The 21,073-nt window shown below is 45.8% G+C and overlaps 1 protein-coding gene across 1 annotated transcript in view; it reads left to right on the top strand.

Moving 5' to 3' along the window:
- The first annotated feature begins 2,508 nt into the window (after positions 1-2,508).
- The window catches only part of serhl (serine hydrolase like), a 47,166-nt gene continuing 28,601 nt past the window's right edge, over positions 2,509-21,073 (top strand). The window contains exons 1-6 of the mRNA XM_041177872.1: positions 2,509-2,527; positions 5,081-5,161; positions 6,687-6,836; positions 12,676-12,789; positions 19,133-19,174; positions 19,833-19,852. Of these exons, the coding sequence (XP_041033806.1) occupies positions 5,119-5,161; positions 6,687-6,836; positions 12,676-12,789; positions 19,133-19,174; positions 19,833-19,852 (369 nt within the window). The 5' untranslated portion in view covers positions 2,509-2,527; positions 5,081-5,118. The remainder of the gene's footprint in view (positions 2,528-5,080; positions 5,162-6,686; positions 6,837-12,675; positions 12,790-19,132; positions 19,175-19,832; positions 19,853-21,073) is intronic.

A 21,073-nucleotide genomic window follows, 5' to 3' on the forward strand; every position in this document is an offset into this window, starting at 1 on the left:
TACAGGGCATTGGTGAGACCACATCTGGAGTACTATGTACAGAACTGGTCTCCTTATTTCAAGAAAGATGTAAATGCATTAGAAGCAGTTCAGAGAAGGTTTACTAGACTAAGAGCAGGAATGCACAGGTTGTCTTATGAGGAAAGGCTGGACAGGTTAGGCTTGTATCCACTGGTATTTACAGAATCACACAGTGCAGAAGAGGCCCTTTGGCCCATCGAGTCTGCACCAACACGTGAGAAACACCTGACCTACCTACCTAATCCCATTTACCAGCACTTGGCCCATAGCCTTGAATGTTATGACGTGCCAAATGCTCATCCAGGTACTTTTTAAAGGATGTGAGGCAACCCGCCTCCACCACCCTCCCAGGCAGCGCATTCCAGACCGTCACCACCTTCTGGGTAAAAGAGTTTTTCCTCACATCCCCCCTAAACATCCTGCCCCTCACCTTGAACTTAGGTCCCCTCATGACTGACGCCCCAACTAAGGGGAACAGCTGCTCCCTATCCACCCTGTCCATGCTAATCACCCGGCTAATCTTTGTGTCATCTGTAAACTTACTAATCCTACCCCCCACATAGTCATCTATGTCGTTTATATAAATGACGAATAATAAGGGACCCAGCACAGTTCCCTGTGGTACGCCACTGGACACTTGCTTCCAGTCACTAAAGCATCCTTCTGTCATCACCCTCTGTCTCCTACAATTAAGCCAATTTTGAATCCGCCTTCAAATTACCCTGTATCCCATGTGCATTTGCCTTCTTTATAAGTCTCCCATGTGGGACCTTGTCAAAGGCTTTGCTGAAATCCATATAAACTACATCCACTGTACTACCCTCATCTACACACCTGGTCACCTCCTCAAAACATTCAATCAAATTTGTTAGGCATGACCTCCCTCTGACAAAGCCACGCTGACTATCCCTGATCAAACCTTGCCTCTCCAAGTGGAGATAGATTCTCTCCTGCGGAATTTTCTCCAATAGTTTCCCTACCACGGACGTGAGACTCACTGGCCTGTAGTTCCCGGGCTTATCTCTACAACTCTCATTATATACTGCCAATCTGAAAAAGACCCATTTAAGCCCACTCTCTGCTTCCTGTTAGCCAGCCAATCTTCTATCCAGGCTAATACGTGACCCCCTACACCATGAGCTTTTATTTTCCGCAATACCCTTTGATGTGGCACCTTATCAAATGCCTTCTGGTGGTAAAAACAAAAAAACTGCGGATGCTGGAAATCCAAAACAAAAACAGAATTACCTGGAAAAACTCAGCAGGTCTGGCAGCATCGGCGGAGAAGAAAAGAGTTGACGTTTCGAGTCCTCATGACCCTTCGACAGAACTGTTCTGTCGAAGGGTCATGAGGACTCGAAACGTCAACTCTTTTCTTCTCCGCCGATGCTGCCAGACCTGCTGAGTTTTTCCAGGTAATTCTGTTTTTGTTTTGCCTTCTGGTGGTGTTCGCATTGCATTTGCTGCCCTTGTCCTTCCAGGTGGTAGATTTGAAAAATGCTGTCAAGGGAAGTGAGGGTTAACAAGGGTGTTTCCTTCCTCTCTAACCAACCATATGGGCGATTGCTCCCCCTGTTGGGTTTACAGGGAATTGCGGCTTGTTGGCGCATTCTGTTAGCGGAAGGCGGGGGTACAGACCCCGGTCATTGACGGCAAAGTTCAATGTCATTCTTCTTGGGAAAGCAAACCCTTCGTTTGTTTACAAATACGATTTCTTTTATTAGGCGGCTGGTCCCTCGCGCCTCGAATGACGATTTACAATTTAACGGGCACATTTAAAGCTCATTCCCCCACTTCCCGATGAATGGGAAGGGCGCCTGGCACGTCACCCGATCCACTGATTGGACAGAGCCCGTGTCAATCAAAGCGATCCCCGCGGGTCATTGGACAGAAGTCCGTCTCCCCGTCCCCGCGCTGGATGGTTCCGAGCTCGGATTGGGTAAGGGGCATGTCAATCAGGTGTGGGCGGGGACCACTCACGCATCTGGCTGCGGACTGCGCATGAGTCGGGCCTTGGCGGTTCAGGCCCGGGCAGGAGAGTGGATTTGGCAGTTTCGGTAAAACTCGCATTTGTTATTGCTGTTATTTACTTATTATTGTTGGATTTGTTTTACCTGAGAGTGTCCATGATTTATGGTCACGTTAGAGGTTGGTGAGCTCTCACCTATATGCAGGGGGGTGGGGTGTAGGTGAACCCTGACCTGTTTGCGAAGGGGTGTCTGGGTGTAGGTGAACCTTGACCTGTTTGCGAAGGGGTGTCTGGGTGTAGGTGAACCCTGACCTGTTTGCGAAGGGGTGTCTGGGTGTAGGTGAACCCTGACCTGTTTGCGAAGGGGTGTCTGGGTGTAGGTGAACCCTGACCTGTTTGCGAAGGGGTGTCTGGGTGTAGGTGAACCCTGACCTGTGGGGGAGAGTTTTGGTACAAAATTAGGTGAAGGAATGCAAAGTGACAAGTTATGATGTGCAGTTGCTCCTCGGACATATAGGAAGCCTTCCCCTGATTTTGGTATGAGGACCATTGCTCTTTTTAATCACCAGAACAAATGTCATGATTTCAAACTTTGCAAATGGCACCAAAACTTGGAAATGTGGTAAACAAGGATTTTGTAGTAAGTAACGGATTTCGGGAAAACGGACTGGTAAAACGACATATGGCAAATGAAATTTAATGCAGGGAAGTAAGACCATAAGACATAGGAGCAGAAATTAGGCCATTCGGCCCATCGAGTCTGCTCCGCCATTCAATCATGGCTGATAAGTTTCTCAAACCCGTTCTCCCGCCTTCTGCCCGTAACCTTTGATCCCCTTACCAATCAAGAACCTATCTATCTCGGTCTTAAATACACTCAATGACCGGGCCTCCACAGCCTTCTGTGGCAATGAATTCCATAGATTCACCACTCTCTGGCTAAAGAAGTTTCTCCTCATCTCTGTTCTAAAAGGTCTTCCCTTTACTCTGAGGCTGTGCCCTCGGGTCCTAGTCTCTCCTACTAATGGAAATATCTTCCCCACTTCCACTCTATCCAGGTCTTTCAGTATTCTAATAAAAACAAAAAAACTGCGGATGCTGGAAATCCAAAACAAAAACAGAATTACCTGGAAAAACTCAGCAGGTCTGGCAGCATCGGCGGAGAAGAAAAGAGTTGACGTTTCGAGTCCTCATGACCCTTCGACAGAACTTGCGTTCGAGTCCAAGAAAGAGTTGAAATATAAGAGTTGAAATATAAGTTTCAATCAGATCCCCCCTCATCTTTCTAAACTCCATCGAGTATAGACCCAGCGTCCTCAAACGTTCCTCATATGTTAAGCCTTTCATTCCTGGGATCGTTCTCAGGAACCCTCTCCAGGGCCAGCATATCAAGTATGAGGTGATACGTTATGGTCAGAAGAACGAATGGAGCTGGTATAAAGAAACTATTCAGTTTTAAAGGAGGCACAGGAACAGAGACGAAGCTCAATGGGGAAAGGTCGCTGTCTATGGCCCTCCCCCCATAGTACACCGAGGGTTTGGAACTGTTATAAAAACCACTCTGGGTGAATGCACCATAGGCAGTAAGATAGTTGAAAAAAAAGCATACGGGACCCTTGGCTTTATGACCAGAGGAGTAAGGTACAAAAACAAGGAAGTTTTGCTCATCATTCCTAAAACACAGGTTAGGCCTCAGCAGCGGAAATCTTGTGTTTAGTTCTGGGCAACGCACTTTGGAAGATTTAATAGAATGGTTCCAGTAGTGAGTGACGTGGGGAGATTGAAGAAGCCCGAATTGTCCTCTGTCGGGGGGAGATTTGCTCGAGGAGTTCAAAATCACGAAGGCTTATGATGGCTCAATAAGCAGAAACTGTTTTTGGGGCGGTGAGGGAGCGCTAACCAGAGGCCATCGATTTATGGTGATTGGCTAAAGAACTAGAGAGGAGATGAGGGAATTTTTTTTACACAAACAATTATGATTGGAATGTGCTGATGAAAAGGTAGTGAAAGCAGGTTCAATACCGTTCAAAGAGAATGTGACACTTTAGCTTAGGAAGGGCATTATTGTCAAAGAGGGAGTGCTGTGAAGGTTCATCAGACTTGTTCCTGGGATTGTGGGACTGTCCTATAAAGACAGATTGGGGAAACTGGGTCTATATTCTGTAGAGTTTTGAAGAATGAGAGGTGATCTCGTTGAAACCTACGAAATATTTGAAGGGATAGACAGGGTCGATACAGGTAAGATGTTTCCCCTGGTTGGGGAGTCTAGAGCCAGGGGACACAATTTCAAAATGAGGGGGAAGCCACTTAGGATCGAGATGAGCAGAGATTATTTTTACTCAGGGTTTTGAATCTCTGGAATTTTTAAAATTCATTCGTGGGATGTGGCCTTCGCTGGTTGAGCCTTCATTTATTGCCCGTTCCTAGTTGCCCTTGAGAAGGTGGTGGTGAGCTGCCTTCTTGAACCGCTGCAGTCCATGTGGTGCAGGTACACCCACAGTGCTGTTAGGGAGGGAGTTCCAGGATTTTGATCCAGCGACAGTGAAGGAACGGTGATATATTTCCAAGTCAGAACGGTGAGTGACTTGGAGGGGAACTTCCAGATGATGGTGTTCCCATCTATCTGCTGCCCTTGTCCTAGATGGTAGTGGTCGTGGGCTTGGAAGGTGCTGTCTAAGGAGCTCTCTACCCCAGAGGGCTGTGGAAGCTCAGTCACTGAGTATGTTTAAAATAGAGATAGACAGATCTCTAAATACCAATGGCGTAAATGGATATGGGGATAATGTTGGGGGGGGGGGGTGGGGGGGGGAGACATTGAAATGGATGATGAGCCATGATCGTATTGAATGGTGGAGCAGGCTTGACGGGCTGAAGGCTTACTCCTGCTCCTATTAAGGAAAAATATTTACTGGGCTATGGGAAAGGGGTGGGGCAGTGGGACTAATTGGATCACTCTACCACAGGCACAATGGGCCAAATGGCCACCTTCTGTTGATAGACACTGATATTTGAGGCGGAGCGTGATTAATAAATGTGCTTTAGCCCATGGGCTCACCGATAATTTGCAGTGTTGTTCTTCCCTTTAAACAGGATTTTATCTGAATCCTTTGCTGCAGCCAGCGGAACAAATGTCTATCTTTTCAAAATGGATTTCCACAGCAGCCTTAAAAGGTAAGAGTTGATGGGGACACCAATCTGTGGGTGAAACTCGAAAGTGGTCCGTTCTTCAGCGATCAGTGCCTCCAATTTCAATTAGGGTTATTACCATTGAGAGGGAGTTTGGGTACAAAGATGGAAATTCATTGTGGGGAAAGGAAGGTTGAATGGGAATAAGGATTTTTAACATTAATTTTTCATGATTTATATTAGGATATTTTTATTACACTATAAATGACTTTCACCAGCAAATTTTGATTTTCACTTTTGTTTCTGTTGAGTTGCAATGCCTTGCTGTTTAATAAAAAATGATGGAATTTGCCTATAAGCCTGTTATAGGTTTATCTCTGAGCGAGTGTGATAGAGAATTGTGACATGAAGTGTTAACTTGTTACAACGGAAAGGGGAGCACACGGACGGTATTCGGTACTCTCCTATTCCTTCAGCTTTCCTCTACCGATCATTGAGAGGCACCTTGTCACCAATCTGATACTGGATTTTGCATCTTGGCCGTGGATAATTGCAATATGTAGTGCCCTGGATAATTGCAATATGTAGTGCCCTGGCTGGTATTTCAGATTTCCTTTACAACTGCAGTATTATTATTAAAATTAGGTTTTGTGCTGCTGACTAAGAGAAACTGAAATTCTTCCACTTTTTCAACTTGGGCAGGCCATGCTTAACATAAAGAAAACAGTACAGACCTTCATTTTTTTATATCCAAGGAAATTCATGGGAAGTTGACTAGAATACCTTCGTCTTTTCAGTGGTGTTTGTAGTCATTTAATTATTTGAGTTTAAAATGGTCTGTGCTTTAAAAAAAGTACTAAAGGCAAATATTTTATACCTGTTTTGATCCTGCAACCCAGCAGTAACTGTCCATCTGCCTGTGTCTGTCCCTATAATCAGCTGCTAATGGTTTTATGGCTATCCCAATTCCCCCCATGGTGGTGATCTCCTTGGCACCTTCTTCCTGTGCCTGGCTAAGATTAGAATCGTTTATGTGGGGGCTGGGGGAAAGATCAGGCTTTCTTCTGGCACTCTGTGCTGTTGCAGTGCCACATTAATGCAAAATGTTGAAAATGTTCACTTATTTGGACAGTATTTTTGTTTTTTTTTAATTCTTTCATGGGATGTGGGCATTGCTGACAAAGCCAGCATTTATTGCCTATCCCTAATTGCCCTTGGACTGAATGGTTGCCAGTCAACCACGTTGCTGTGGTAGTTACAAGGAGGCCAGACTGGGTAAGGCCTGCAGATTTCTTTCCTGAAAGGCCATTAGTGATTCAGATGAGTTTTTACAACCGATTGACAGTTTTGTGGTCACCGTTACTGAGACCAGCTTTCAATTCTAGGTTTATTACATAATTAATCACATTTGCTGTGCTGGTGGGATCTGAACCTCTGTTCCTGTACCATCAGCCTGTGCCTCTGGCTTACTAATCCAGTGACACTGCCGCTGCGCCACCGTCTCCCCTTTGCTCTACTGATGCTCACTGGAAAACCTCACAGTCCTCTCCCACTTGTTCTTTCTACACAGGTCTCTGCCAAGAGCTGAGTTTCACAGTCCCGTGGGGCCACATTGCGGCCAAGGCTTGGGGACATCCCAGTGGGCGGCCAATAATTTGCTTGCACGGCTGGGCAGATAATGCAAACTCCTTCGACCGACTCATCCCATTGCTTCCAGAAGGTGAGTGTTGGGCTACGTTATAATCATGGATTTCGTGACAGGAAGCACCATCTTTTTTTAAGGTAATCAAAAAGGCTAATGAACATTGACTTTTATATATAGGGAGTTGGATTGGAAGACCCTGCCTCGGCTCATCTGCTTCTGAAACCCTCACGTTTGCCTTTGTTGCCCCTAGACTTGACTATTCCAATGATCTCCTGGCTGGCTTACCCACCCCCAGCCCTTGTCTTGCACCTCCCCCTGTAAACTTGAGCACATCCAAAGCTCGACCCATATCCTAACTGGCACCAAATCATGTTCCCCTGTGCTCACTGAGCTCCATTTGGCTCCTGCTTAAGCAACGGCTCGGTTTGGAAATTTTCACCCTTGCTCCATGCCCTTGCCCTCCCTAAGTCTGTAACATCTTCCAATCCTACAACTCCTCAAGATATCTGCGCTCCTCCAATTCTGGCCTCCTCCATGTCCTCGATTTTAGGTGATCCATGCCTTCATCTGCCTGGGTCCTAAGCTCTGGAATTCCCTGCCCAAACCTCTCCACCTCTCTTTCTTCGTTTAAAGATGCTCCTTAAAACGTGCCTCTTTGGCCAAGCTTTTGCTCATCTGTCTTGTGTGGCTCAGTGTCAAATTTTGTTCAAAAATGCTCCTATGAAGTGCCTTGGAGCATCTTACTACACTAAAGGCTCAATAAAAATACAAGTTGTTATACACACCTTAAGTTAAACTCCATTTGGAGTAATTGTTCTCAGTTTTGGGTCCTCCAGCTCAGGAAGGACATTTTGGCCTTGGAGTGGACACATCACATATTTACCAGATTGGCGCTGGAGCTCAAAGGGTTAAATTATGTGGACAGGTTGCACAGACTAGGCTTGTATTCCCTTGAGCATAGAAGGTTTAGAGGTGATCTAACAGGTGTTTATTAAAATAATTCAACAGAGTGAATAAAAAGAAACTATTTCCTCTTGGGGAGTCCAGAACAAGGGGACATAACCTGCGGAATTAGAGCCAAGCCATTCAGAGGTGATGTCAGGAAGAATTTCTTCACACAAAGGATAGTAGAAATCTGGAATTCTCTTCCTTACCCCCCCTTCCCTGAAAGAACTGTGGATCATTTGGAGCTTTCAAAACTGAAATGGGAAGATTTAGTTGAATTAGGATATTAAGAGAGGCAGGGAAATGGAATAATCAAAGTGCAGATCAAATATCTAAATGAATGGAAGAACAGGCTCGGTGGGGTGGGGTGTGTGTGGGTGGGTGTATGTGTATAGCAGGTTTTAAGCAAGCACAGAGGCAGGGAAAGGGATTAGGGGAGGCAGGGAAAGGGATTAGGGGAGGCAGGGAAAGGGAATAGGGGAGGCAGGGAAAGGGATTAGGGGAGGCAGGGAAAGGGATTAGGGGAGGCAGGAACAAAAGGGATTAGGGGAGGCAGGGAAAGGGATTAGGGGAGGCAGGGAAAGGGATTAGGGAAGGCAGGGAAAGGGATTAGGGGAGGCAGGGAAAGGGATTAGGGGAGGCAGGAACAAAAGGGATTAGGGGAGGCAGGGAAAGGGATTAGGGGAGGCAGGGAAAGGGATTAGGGGAGGCAGGGAAAGGGATTAGGGGAGGCAGGGAAAGGGATTAGGGGAGGCAGGGAAAGGGAATAGGGGAGGCAGGAACAAAAGGGAATAGGGGAGGCAGGGAAAGGGAATAGGGGAGGCAGGGAAAGGGATTAGGGGAGGCAGGGAAAGGGAATAGGGGAGGCAGGAACAAAAGGGAATAGGGGAGGCAGGGAAAGGGAATAGGGGAGGCAGGGAAAGGGATTAGGGAAGGCAGGGAAAGGGATTAGGGAAGGCAGGGAAAGGGATTAGGGGAGGCAGGGAAAGGGATTAGGGAAGGCAGGGAAAGGGATTAGGGGAGGCAGGGAAAGGGATTAGGGGAGGCAGGGAAAGGGATTAGGGGAGGCAGGGAAAGGGATTAGGGAAGGCAGGGAAAGGGATTAGGGGAGGCAGGGAAAGGGATTAGGGAGGCAGGGAAAGGGAATAGGGGAGGCAGGGAAAGGGATTACGGAAGGCAGGGAAAGGGATTAGGGGAGGCAGGAACAAAAGGGATTAGGGGAGGCAGGGAAAGGGAATAGGGGAGGCAGGGAAAGGGATTAGGGAAGGCAGGGAAAGGGATTAGGGGAGGCAGGGAAAGGGATTAGGGGAGGCAGGAACAAAAGGGAATAGGGGAGGCAGGGAAAGGGATTAGGGGAGGCAGGGAAAGGGATTAGGGGAGGCAGGAACAAAAGGGAATAGGGGAGGCAGGGAAAGGGATTAGGGGAGGCAGGGAAAGGGATTAGGGGAGGCAGGGAAAGGGATTAGGGGAGGCAGGGAAAGGGATTAGGGGAGGCAGGGAAAGGGAATAGGGGAGGCAGGAACAAAAGGGAATAGGGGAGGCAGGGAAAGGGATTAGGGAAGGCAGGGAAAGGGATTAGGGAAGGCAGGGAAAGGGATTAGGGGAGGCAGGGAAAGGGATTAGGGGAGGCAGGGAAAGGGATTAGGGAAGGCAGGGAAAGGGATTAGGGGAGGCAGGGAAAGGGAATAGGGGAGGCAGGGAAAGGGATTACGGAAGGCAGGGAAAGGGATTAGGGGAGGCAGGAACAAAAGGGATTAGGGGAGGCAGGGAAAGGGAATAGGGGAGGCAGGGAAAGGGAATAGGGGAGGCAGGGAAAGGGATTAGGGGAGGCAGGGAAAGGGATTAGGGAAGGCAGGGAAAGGGATTAGGGGAGGCAGGGAAAGGGATTAGGGGAGGCAGGGAAAGGGATTAGGGGAGGCAGGGAAAGGGATTAGGGAAGGCAGGGAAAGGGATTAGGGGAGGCAGGGAAAGGGAATAGGGGAGGCAGGGAAAGGGATTACGGAAGGCAGGGAAAGGGATTAGGGGAGGCAGGAACAAAAGGGATTAGGGGAGGCAGGGAAAGGGAATAGGGGAGGCAGGAACAAAAGGGAATAGGGGAGGCAGGAACAAAAGGGATTAGGGGAGGCAGGAACAAAAGGGAATAGGGGAGGCAGGAACAAAAGGGAATAGGGGAGGCAGGAACAAAAGGGAATAGGGGAGGCAGGAACAAAAGGGATTAGGGGAGGCAGGAACAAAAGGGATTAGGGGAGGCAGGGAAAGGGAATAGGGGAGGCAGGAACAAAAGGGAATAGGGGAGGCAGGAACAAAAGGGAATAGGGGAGGCAGGAACAAAAGGGAATAGGGGAGGCAGGAACAAAAGGGATTAGGGGAGGCAGGAACAAAAGGGATTAGGGGAGGCAGGAACAAAAGGGATTAGGGGAGGCAGGAACAAAAGGGATTAGGGGAGGCAGGAACAAAAGGGATTAGGGGAGGCAGGGAAAGGGAATAGGGGAGGCAGGAACAAAAGGGAATAAGGGAGGCAGGAACAAGAGGGAAGGCCTGTGGCTGGGTGGAAGGTAAGTGAGATTAAATGATGAAAGGGATGATGGGGCAATGCGAAAAGAGATGAATTTGGAGCAAGTAAAGAAATGGGATGGATCGAGAGGAGGTGTAGACGGGAATAACAAAATTGTTGCCAACAGCTGTTGTTTAAATGAATTGGTTTTGCAAGCGCAGGCTGGTTGAGAATGGTCCGCACCCTGCCATGAACAGCTGGAGGAACATATTGTTTGATTCAATCAACCAATCACTGGGACATACAGCCTACATGTCTGGCATCACACCAGCATTGAAATTCATACAAATACCTGCCACATGTTCCTCCAGTTCATAATAGGTAGAGAAAAAGACCGACTCAGCACACACTTGCAAAACCCAAAACAGAGTCTAGTGTCAGATGTGATTCCGCAGTTTGGCAGCACCTATTGAACAATCCTGAGTGCACTAATAGCTACACTAACAATCAACTTAAGATAATCAGTTGTGCTTGTAATGTGGCTCATTTACACTTTCTAGAAGTGAAATACATTCATATGCAGGAGCCCATTCTCTGCAAGCAAAATGAATATGTCTAAGCCTTGCACTTTGTTTGAATTACCCAGTAGCTTGGGGAATCTATAGTTCTCTGTTGTTTTCTCTATGTTAACGCCTCGGCCAATCAGAGTTGATTTTCCAACCAATCAGCACCCTATTCTCTTGTAGTATAAATTGTTGTGATCGTGTGAAATTTGGCATTCTTGTGTTTGTCTTGTCAAACGTTTTGGCAACATGTCTCTCTCTTCAGCAATAATAAAGTAAAGATTTGTCTGTAATTTTGCCATGCTGCTGCACACACTGCTGAGAATGATGTCACTTTTGAGGTTTCCTCCTTTGTCTGGTGTAACCCCCTATGCCCCGGCTTCTTCCTAGAGACTCTGCTACTGGTGTTCAGCTGCTCAGTTTACTGCCTCAAACTTACACAAACCACTACAAGTGCTAAAGACTCAGAGAAGCATCTCCTTCTCCCTCTGTACAAAATTCCTACTCTTTCCAAATTCTAAATTTCCCACTCAGTTCATGATGCAATTTCTGTTAAGCTTGCTGCATAAGAATAATTCTCCTCTTCTCCTATCTGCAGTTTGCCAATCCTGGTCCTCCCAACAGTGGGTACAGTCTCCTCTAATTTACTTTAGCAACAACCTTCATAATTTTGAACATGTCTATTAAATCTCCCTTTAATCTTCCCTTCTCTAAGGAGAACAATCCCAGTTTCTCTAGCCTTTCCACATAACTGAACTCTCATCCTAGATGTCATTCTAGCAAGCCTCTGTAGCCTCTCTGAGGCCTTGCCATTCTTCCCATAGAGTGTATGCCCAGAACTGTATACAGAGGCCTAACCAGTGATTTATAAAGGTTTAGCATAACTTTGTTGCTTTTGTACTCTTGAACTATGTAGAACATGCCTGTGTTTATGCTCCATATGTATCTCCTCCACCCCTCTTCATCTCAACCTACCAGCGTAACCTTCTATTCCTTTCTCCCTCCTGTGTTTAACTGGCTTCCCCTTAATTTTGTCTATGCCTCAACTATTCCTTGTGGTAGTGAGCTCCACATTCTCAACACTCTGGGTAAAGCATACCTGAATTGAATATTAGATTTATTAGTGACTATCTTAAATATATGGCCCCTAGTTTTGGTTACCTACACAAGTAGAGACATTTTCTCTACGTCTGCCCTGTGAATCCAATTCATAATCTTAAAGACCTCACCAGATCTCCCACTAGCCCCTCTTTTCTAGAGAAAAGAGCTCCAGCCTGTTCAACCTTTCCTGCCTGGTGGAGCCGCTTCGTTCACTGGCAGTGGGAGATGGTGGCGTAGTGGCAGTGTCATTGGACCAGAAATCTAGAGGCCCAGACCCAATGCTCTGGGACACATGTTCAAATCCGACCATGGCAGCTCGTGGAATTTAAATTCAGTTGATAAAACCTGGAATTAGAGCCAGCCTCAGTAATAGTGACCATGAAACTATCATTGATTGTCATAAAAAAAAACCCATCTGATTTACTAAAGTCCTTTAGGGAAGGAAATTGGCTGTCCTCGCCTCAATCTGGGTACATTTGACTCTAGACCCACAGCAATGTGGTTGACTCTTAATTGCCCTCTAAAATGGCCTAGCAAGCCCACTCGGCTCAAGAGTAATTAGAGATGAGCAATAAATGCTGGCCTTGCCAGCGATGCCCACACCCTATAAAAATAAGTATCGGTCCTTGTGAATCTATTGCAGTTACACAACCGTGGAAATCAGCTGAGGCTGCCAGCTGCAACCCAGTTGAAATTGTGACCCAGAATTTGACCATCGCTGGGCCCAGTCTGAGAAAGTGAACTTCCTTTGATGGAAGAAAATTGTTCTTCTGCAAAGCCTATGTGTAGTGACTGCTCTTTCCTCTTCCAGAGTTTTATTACGTGGCATTGGATCTTCCTGGCCACGGTGTTTCCTCGCACCGGTCCCCAGGTATACCCTATTACTTCACTGAATACATCTCTGACGTGCGGAGAGTGGCAGACGGTGAGTTTCAGACCCTCGAGTGGGATTTAATGGAGTTAGTGAATCTGGTCTTGAGAACGTTACCCCTTCACTCAGCCCCCGCTGGTTCTTCCTGCTTGCAGGTGGTGTGTAGCTGAGGCAGTAAGAACAGAAAATGCTGGAAAAGCTCAGCAGGTCTGGCAGCACCTGAGAGAGGGAATCAGAGTTAACGTTTCGAGCCCAACATGACTCTTCTTCAGAGCTGGAGAGAGGCAGAAATGTGGGTTTTATGGCTTTTGAAAAGGTGGGGCGAGGCAGGTGGAACAAAAGAGATAGGTTAGAGGGGCAGGAGAAATTAAATGACAAAGATGGCATGAAACACAAGACAAAAGGAGTGGTAATGATAGTGTTAAAGATTAAAACTTTGATCCAGTGTAGGTGTTAACAGCAGAATAAAGGGCAGCACTGTCTGAAAGCAGAATTTTGCTTAATTTTGCCAGCATTTTCTGTTTTTATTTAGGATTTCCAGCATCTGCAGTGTTTTGCTTTTAATGTTGTTGAGGCATGCAGATTGGCAGAGCTGACTTAACTGATGGGAACGAGAGAAGCAGCCAAACTTTGATCACTAGAAAGTGGACGTTTGTGGACATTGGCCTGTGTTGGCTATAGGGACTGTTATGGTCAAGGCTCACACATGAAGCATGCCCAATTTGATGAGGTACCAGAGGATGACTTTCCCAGCATGCATTACAGTAGTGTTGTGGTTATGCCTCTGGTCTAGCCATCCAGAGGCCTGGACCAAATGGACTTGCATTTACATAGCACCTTTCACAAATGAATGATGTCCCAAAGTGCTGTGCAGGCACTGAAGTACCTCTGACATGCAGTCATGGTTGTAATGCAAGAAATGAGGCATCAAATCTCTAGAGAGCAATATACTACAGATGTAACAAGATAATGACCAGATAATATTTTCTTCATGATGTTGGCTGAAGGGTAACTTGGCAAGGACACCAACGTGAACTTGCCTACACTTCTTTGAATAGTGTGATGGGACCTTTGGCATGTACCTGAACAGGAAGACTTCAGCTTGTAATCCAGGCTGATACTCCAGTGCTGAAGGAGTGCTGCGCTATCAGAAATTTAAGATGTTAAAGCGAGCCCCTGTCTGCTTTCTCAGGTGGATGTCAAAGATCCCATGGCACTATTAAAGAAAAGCAGGTGAGTCCTGCCCAGTATTTATACCACAACCAATCATTATCTTGTTACTACTTTTGGGATCTTGCTGTGCCTGAACAGCTGCCATGTTTCCTACATGACAGCAGTGGCTATGCTTCAAAAATATTCCATTGGCCATTTTGGGACGACCTGAGATTGTGAAATATAAATACAATTTTCTTCTTCTTAAATATGAACATCATTTTATTTAAGCCAAAATGTATGGAGGAGGCAGCATGTAAAAGGCTCATGACTAAAGGTTTCAGCATTACTTGGTTTTGGAGGGAAATATCAGCTGGAGATCAGCCCCCACCTCTCTCCTCCCCTCCCCATCACAGAATTACAGAATTTTTACAATGCAGAAGGAAGCCATTCAGCCTAGGGAGTCTGCACTGGCTCTCTGAAAGAACATTCTACCTAGTTCTACTCCCATGCTTTATCCCTATAACCATGCGTGTTCATTCTTTTCAGTTAGCAATCTAATTTCCATTTGAATACCTCGATCGAACCTGCCTCCACCACTCTCTCAGGAAGTTCGTTCCAGACACCAGTGACCCTCTGGGTGAAAAATTTTTTCCTCACATCACTTCTACTTCTCTTGCAGATTATTTTGAATCAGTGCCCTCTAGTTTTTGATGCTCTCTTGAGTAAGAACAGTTTCCCACCACTTCCCCTGTCCATACCCCTCAGGATCTTGAATACCTCTATCGTCTCCTCTCGGCCGCCTTTTCTCCAAAGAAAGCAGTTCCACCCCACCAATCTATCAGCATAGCCACAGTTCTTTATCCCTGGAATCCTTCTTGTGAATCTCCCCTGTAGTCTCTTTAAGCCTTCACATCCTTTCTCAGGTATGGTGCCAGAACTGGATGCAGTACTCCAGATGAGGCCTAACTAGTGTCGTATACAAGTTCAACATAACCTCCTTACTCTTGTACTCAGCGCTCCTATTAATGAAGCCTAAAATACTATATGCTTTATTAACTGCTCTCTCAACATACTCTGCCATCTTCAGTGACTTATGTACATAAACACCGAGGCCCCTCTGTTCCTGCACCTCCTTTAGAGTTGCTCCCTTTATTTTCTACTGTCTCACCATATCCTTCCTGCTGAAATGCATCACCTCACACTTCTCTGCATCATACTTCATTTGCTACTTGCCTGCCAATTCCACCAACGTGTCTTATGGCCTTTTAAAGTTCAAGACTATCTTCATCACAGTTGACACCATTTCCAATCTTCGTATCATCTGCAGATTTTGAAATCATGCCCTGAACACAACAGTCTAGGTCATTAATATATATATATATATATATATATATATATATATCAAGAAGAGCAAGGGTCCCAAAACTGACCCCTTGGGAGCTCCACTACAAACCTACATCCAATCTGAAAGACAACCATTTATCACTACTGTTTCCTGTCACTCAGCCAATATCTAAGTGCCTACTTTCCCTTTTATTCCATGAGCTGGAATTTTGCTCACAAGTCTGTTGTGTGGCGCTGTTTCAAATGCCTTTTGAAAATCCATATACACCATATCAGCAGCGTTGCCCTTATCAACCTTCTCTGTTAGCTCCTCAAAAAAGCTCCAGCAAGTTAATTAAACTTGATTTTCTCTTAATGAATCCATGCTGGCTTTCCTTAATTATCCCGCACTTGTCTAAGTGACTATTGATTTTGTCCCGAACTATAGTTTCCAGAAGTTTCCCCACCACTGAAGTCAAACTGACTGGTCTGTAGTTGCCATCTTTATCCTTGCACCCTTTTTTGAACAAGGGTGTGATGTTGCAATTCTTCAGTCCTCTGGCACCACCCTTGTCTAAGGAAGACTGGTGCCTCCGCAATTTCCACTCTCTCTTCCCTCAGTACCCTTGGATGCATCTCATCCAGTCCTCGTACCTTTATCTAAATTAAGTAAAGATAGCCTTTTTAACACCACCTCCTTCTTGATTGTAAATTCCTCTAGTGTGCCAGTTTGGTCTGAGTAGCAGCATCTTTCTTTGTAAAGGCAGATGCAAAGTACTTGTTTAATACCTCTGTTATTTCTCCAGTCTCCACGTGCAAAAGTCACCTTTCCTATCCCTAATCGGCCCTACTCTTTCTTTTACCACCATTTTATTATTTACATGCTTGTAGAAGACCTTGGGATTCCCTTTTATGTTCGCTGTCAGTCTCTTTTTATGCTCTCTCCTTGCTTTTCTTATTAGCTTTTTCACTTCCGTCTATATTCAGCCTGATTCTCCTTTGTATTTTCTACCTGATATCTGTCATATGCACACTTCTTCCTTTTCGTCTTCACCTCTATCTCTCTCATCATCCACTCTGGTTTTATTTGTCCCACCCTTCCCCTTCAAGTTAATATACATTGCTATTGCCTGCAATACTTTTTCTTTGAAGGTGGCCCATTGTTCAGCCACTGTCTTTTCCGACAACATTTCATTCCAACTCACTCGACTCAAATATATTCTCATCCCATTGAAGTTGGCTTTCCCTCAGTTGATTATCCCTGCTCTGGATTGCTCCTTGTCTTTCTCCATGTTGATACAATGGTGAAGGTCCCCTAAATGCTGTCCCACTGATATTTGATCCACTTGAGCCAGCTCATTCCCCAGAACCAGGTCCAACAGTGCCTGACCTCTTGTTCAAGACTATGCTGCAGAAAATTGTATTGAACACATTCCAGGAATTCTCACCCCTCTTGTCCCTTTGCACTATTCCCATCCCAGTCTACATTTGGTTAATTGAAGCCCCCCCATTATAATTACTCTATAATTCTTGAACCACTCTGTAATGTCTTTGCAAATTTGTTTCTCTACATCCCTTCCATACACTATACTGATCAATGTTATTGCACCTTTAACTTTCCTTGCCTCTAGCCAGAGAGATTCCATTCTTGACCCCCCCCCCCCCCCCCCCGAACATCCTCCCTCTCCAGTACTGTAATGCCATCTTTAATCAGTACTACCACTTTCTGCACCTGCCCCTAACTTTTCTTCCTTTCCTGTCTTTACTAAACACCTTGTACTCAGGAATATTTAACACCCAGTCTTGCCTTTCTTTGAGCCAGGCCTTTCTTATAGCAGTAACATCATAGTTCCATTTGTCAACCTGTGCCTGTAGTTCACCAATCTTATTAATCACACTCTGTGCATTCACATACATGCACATTAACCCTGATTTTGGCTTTCTTTTTACTTTTACCTTACTTTGACCCCACCTAATGACTTGCTATTGCCTACTCTAATTCTGTTAAACTCTCCAAGTATTCTATTTACCTTGACAATCTACCTTTGATATATTCCCCTTATTAGTTAGTACTACTTCCCACTGCCAGTTTTCCACTCTCCACCCTGAATTTCTCCACCAGTTCCCCCCCCCCCCCCCCCCCCCCCCCCCCCCCCCCCCCACCGCCAATCTAGTTTAAATCCCCCCCAACAGCATGAGTAAACCTCCCCACAAAGGACATCGGTCCCAGTCCTGTTAAGGAGTAACCTGTCCTCCTGGTGCAGGCTCCATCTGTCCCAGAACTGGTCCCAATGCATCAGAAATCTAAAACCCTCCCTCCTACACTGTTTCTCTGGCCACATTGAACTGCTCAATCTTGCTATTCTTATGCTCACTAGCACGTGGAGTAATCCAGAGATTATGGCTCTTGAGATCCTGCTTTTTAACACCCTTCCTGAATCCCTAAAACCTGATTTCAGGATCTCATCCCTTTTCCTACCTATGTCATTGGTCCCGATGTGGGCCACGAGCTCTCTCTGTTCACCCTCCCCCAAAAAAATGTCCTGCAGCAGATCTGTGACACCCTTGACCCTGGCACCAGTGAGGCAGCATAACCTCCTAGAGTCATGACTATGACTTCAGAAATGCCTGCCTCCTCTAACCATGGAATCCCCTACCACTATAGCACTTCCATCCTTCCTCCTCCCGTCCTGTGCAACTGAGCCAGCCGTGGTAGCACAAACTTGGCTCTTGTTACAGCCCTCTGAGGAACCATCTCGCACACCAGTATCCAAAATGGAAAAATGGTTAGAGAGCGAGATAGTGCAGGAATCCTGAGGCTATCTGCCTGTTTGTCTTTGATACTCTGGCGGTCACCCATTCCCTCCCTGCCTGTGCACTACTTAGCTCCCGTGTGCCGCCTCGCTAAACGTGCTATCCATGTAGTCCTCGGCTTTGCAGATGCACCACAGTGACTCGAGCTGCCGCTCAAGTTCTGCAACCTGCAGCTCAAGTTTCTGCAACTGGTGACCCTTCCTGCAGATGTAGCCATCGAGGGCACTTTGTGACTGCATGACTTCCCACAATTTTAAAAAAAATTTGTTCATGGGATGTGGGTGCCACTGGCTAGGTCGGCATTTATTGCCCATCCCTAATTTTCCTTGTTCAGAGGGCATTTAAGAGTCCGCCACATTGCTGTGGGACTGGAGTCACATGCAGGCCAGACCAGGGAAGGTTGGCAGATTCCCTTCCCTAAAGGACATTAGTGAACCAGATGGATTTTTATGACAGTCGGCAATGGCTTCATGGTCATCATCAGACTTTTAATTCCAGATTTTTATTGAATTCAAATTTCACCATCTGCTGTGGTGGGATTCGAACCTGGGTCCTCAGACCATTACCCTGGGTCTCTGGAAGACTAGTCCAGTGATAATAACTCTATGCCACCACCTTCCCACACCCTACAGAATGCACATTGCACACGGCTGAGCTGTACTGACATACCATGCAGTAATAGATGCTTTATATAAAGTTTAAGGAATGATATAATAACTCAACTGATATTCACTGATTGTCCCCCTTGATGCCGAGTCCAGAAAGGCCTATATTTACTAACCAGTCAACATGAGGGACTCCTGTGACATCGCTTTTAGATTTTATCTGTAAACTTCCTTACAGTCTTAATGTCCACTGTTGGTTGTATGTGGGTGTGGAGCGAGGGTGAGGAGAGCATAAACTCTGTGTTGCCCCCATAGTCTAACAATCTGCAGCACTGAACGCCGAGGCTCCCACAAAGGTGATTGGAGAAAATGCTAAGCTGAAGTCCATGGAACTTGCCCCCGGTGAGGAGTCGACATCTGCAGGAGATGAGGTTTGGAAATTTGATGAGAAGTTAAGGCTTCAGACATGTTTCTGATCATATTTCGTTTTACTATTGCAGCCTTAAACTGGAATAGATTCAGCATTTTAAGCCACAGCATGGGTAAGTGAACATCCTAATTAATCAAGGAAAATGACATTGTATGTGTGGTGACACACAGTAAAGTGCAGACCAAGTGTAGTCTTCAGGTGAAGTGGGGTTAGAGACTAAGTGATCCATCAGCGTAACATATGAATGTCAGTGAGTCAGAAGATTGCAAGTTTAAGCCCTACTCCAGAGACTTGAGCACACAATTCATGCTGACATTCCCAATGCAGAACTGAGGGAGTGCCGCCGTGTCAGAGGTGTTGTCTTTCAGATGAGACATTAAACCGACATTAAACAAAATTCAAATTTGAATTTAAACAAAAGGTTAGTGGCCACTAACCTTAACCAATCAGAGTCCACTTGCCAACCAATCAGAGCACTTGGCTCATGCAGTACAAATTGTTGTTTCCCCCGTTGCTGTTGGTAGTTTCTTGTGAGCTATCCTGATGAGTGCAAGACGAAACGCTTTGACAGCATGTCTCTTTTTTTCAGCAATACTTAAGATCTGTACTAGCAAACAACTATTTGATATACTGATAGTACTAGATGAATAGGGAGGAGATTCTTGTGGAATATAAATGCTGGCATGAACCACTGGGGCCAAATGTTTCTGTGCTGTAAACTTTAGGCAATTTTATTTCAGACATTAATCTTTTCCATGGTTCTTTTTCAGGGGGGAATGTTGGAGGCCTGGTGAGTGCTGAGACTTTAACCATTTTAAGATGAGCTGCAGATTCCAAAGCCATGGTTTAATTTTGTAATCGTCATTTGCATTGACATGCTTGACTTCCATGTAGTACTTGTGCTGCAATAACCATCAAGTTTTGTGGAAGTAAGTCAGCTTCGTTTAGAGTCTGGGGCTGTGGCTGACCCAGGGAGCTATGAGGAAGGAACAGCAGTCCTGTTGATGTGTCACGTTGGGTTGGTGGGTTTGGCTTTGCCTTCAGTATTTACTCAGGTGCTTAAGTGTGTGATTCAAATGAAGGCTGCATGTTGACGAACTGCCCATCTGGCCCGGGGAACAGATCTGGAAGAATGAATGGCTCCATTTAATAATGTACAGAACAATCTGCTCGAGGCAGCGTAGTTGATGAAATGAGGCAAGGGCGGCCAGCAGAACCCGGTTACTAAGGGGCAGAGTCCATTGAGCAGGCATTTCAGCATAGAACCCCAACAGCTGATGTGCTAGAGGCTATCTTGTTTTTAGATAAAACAGGAGAGACACACCCAGCCTTGGGAAAAACCTTTTAAACATGTTTGGGCAAGAAGCTTGTCAGATTGTTTTGGTGCTCTGATGAGTTCTCTAAAAACACAGCCCTTGGGAGATGGAAGTGCAGCAACAGCATCTACTGGTGGGATTTTTCTCATTTCAGAATGCCGGACAATATGAATACTAGGCTTTTCTATAATTTAGGTCATAGAATAATACAGCAGGAGGCCATTAGGTCCATTGTGTCCATGCTGGCTCTTTGGCAGAGCTAACTAATTAGTCCCAGTCCCTTGCTCTTTCCCCATAGCTCTGCAAATCTTTTCCTTTCTAGGATTTATCCAATTCTCTTTTGAAAATTACTATTGAATCTGCTTCTGCCACCCTTTCAGGCAGCACGTTCTAGATCGAAAAAACAATGTTCCCATGGGAAAACCACCACTTGTAAGTTCCCTCTCCAAACTGCACACCATCCTGACTTGGAAATATGTCACCATTCCTCCCCTGTCGCTGGGTCAAAATCCTGAAACTCCCTTTCTAGCCGCACCATGTGGCCTGCAGAGATTCAAGAAGGTGGCTCACTACCACCTTCTCAAGGACACTTCAGGATGGGCAATAAATACTGGCCTAGCCAGTGATACCCAAATCCTCTGAACGAATAAATAATTTCTTTTAAATTGCGATGTCGCCTCTGGTTCTTTTGCCAG

This window comes from Carcharodon carcharias, chromosome 31, assembly GCF_017639515.1.
Source record: "Carcharodon carcharias isolate sCarCar2 chromosome 31, sCarCar2.pri, whole genome shotgun sequence".
Classification (NCBI taxonomy): domain Eukaryota; kingdom Metazoa; phylum Chordata; class Chondrichthyes; order Lamniformes; family Lamnidae; genus Carcharodon; species Carcharodon carcharias.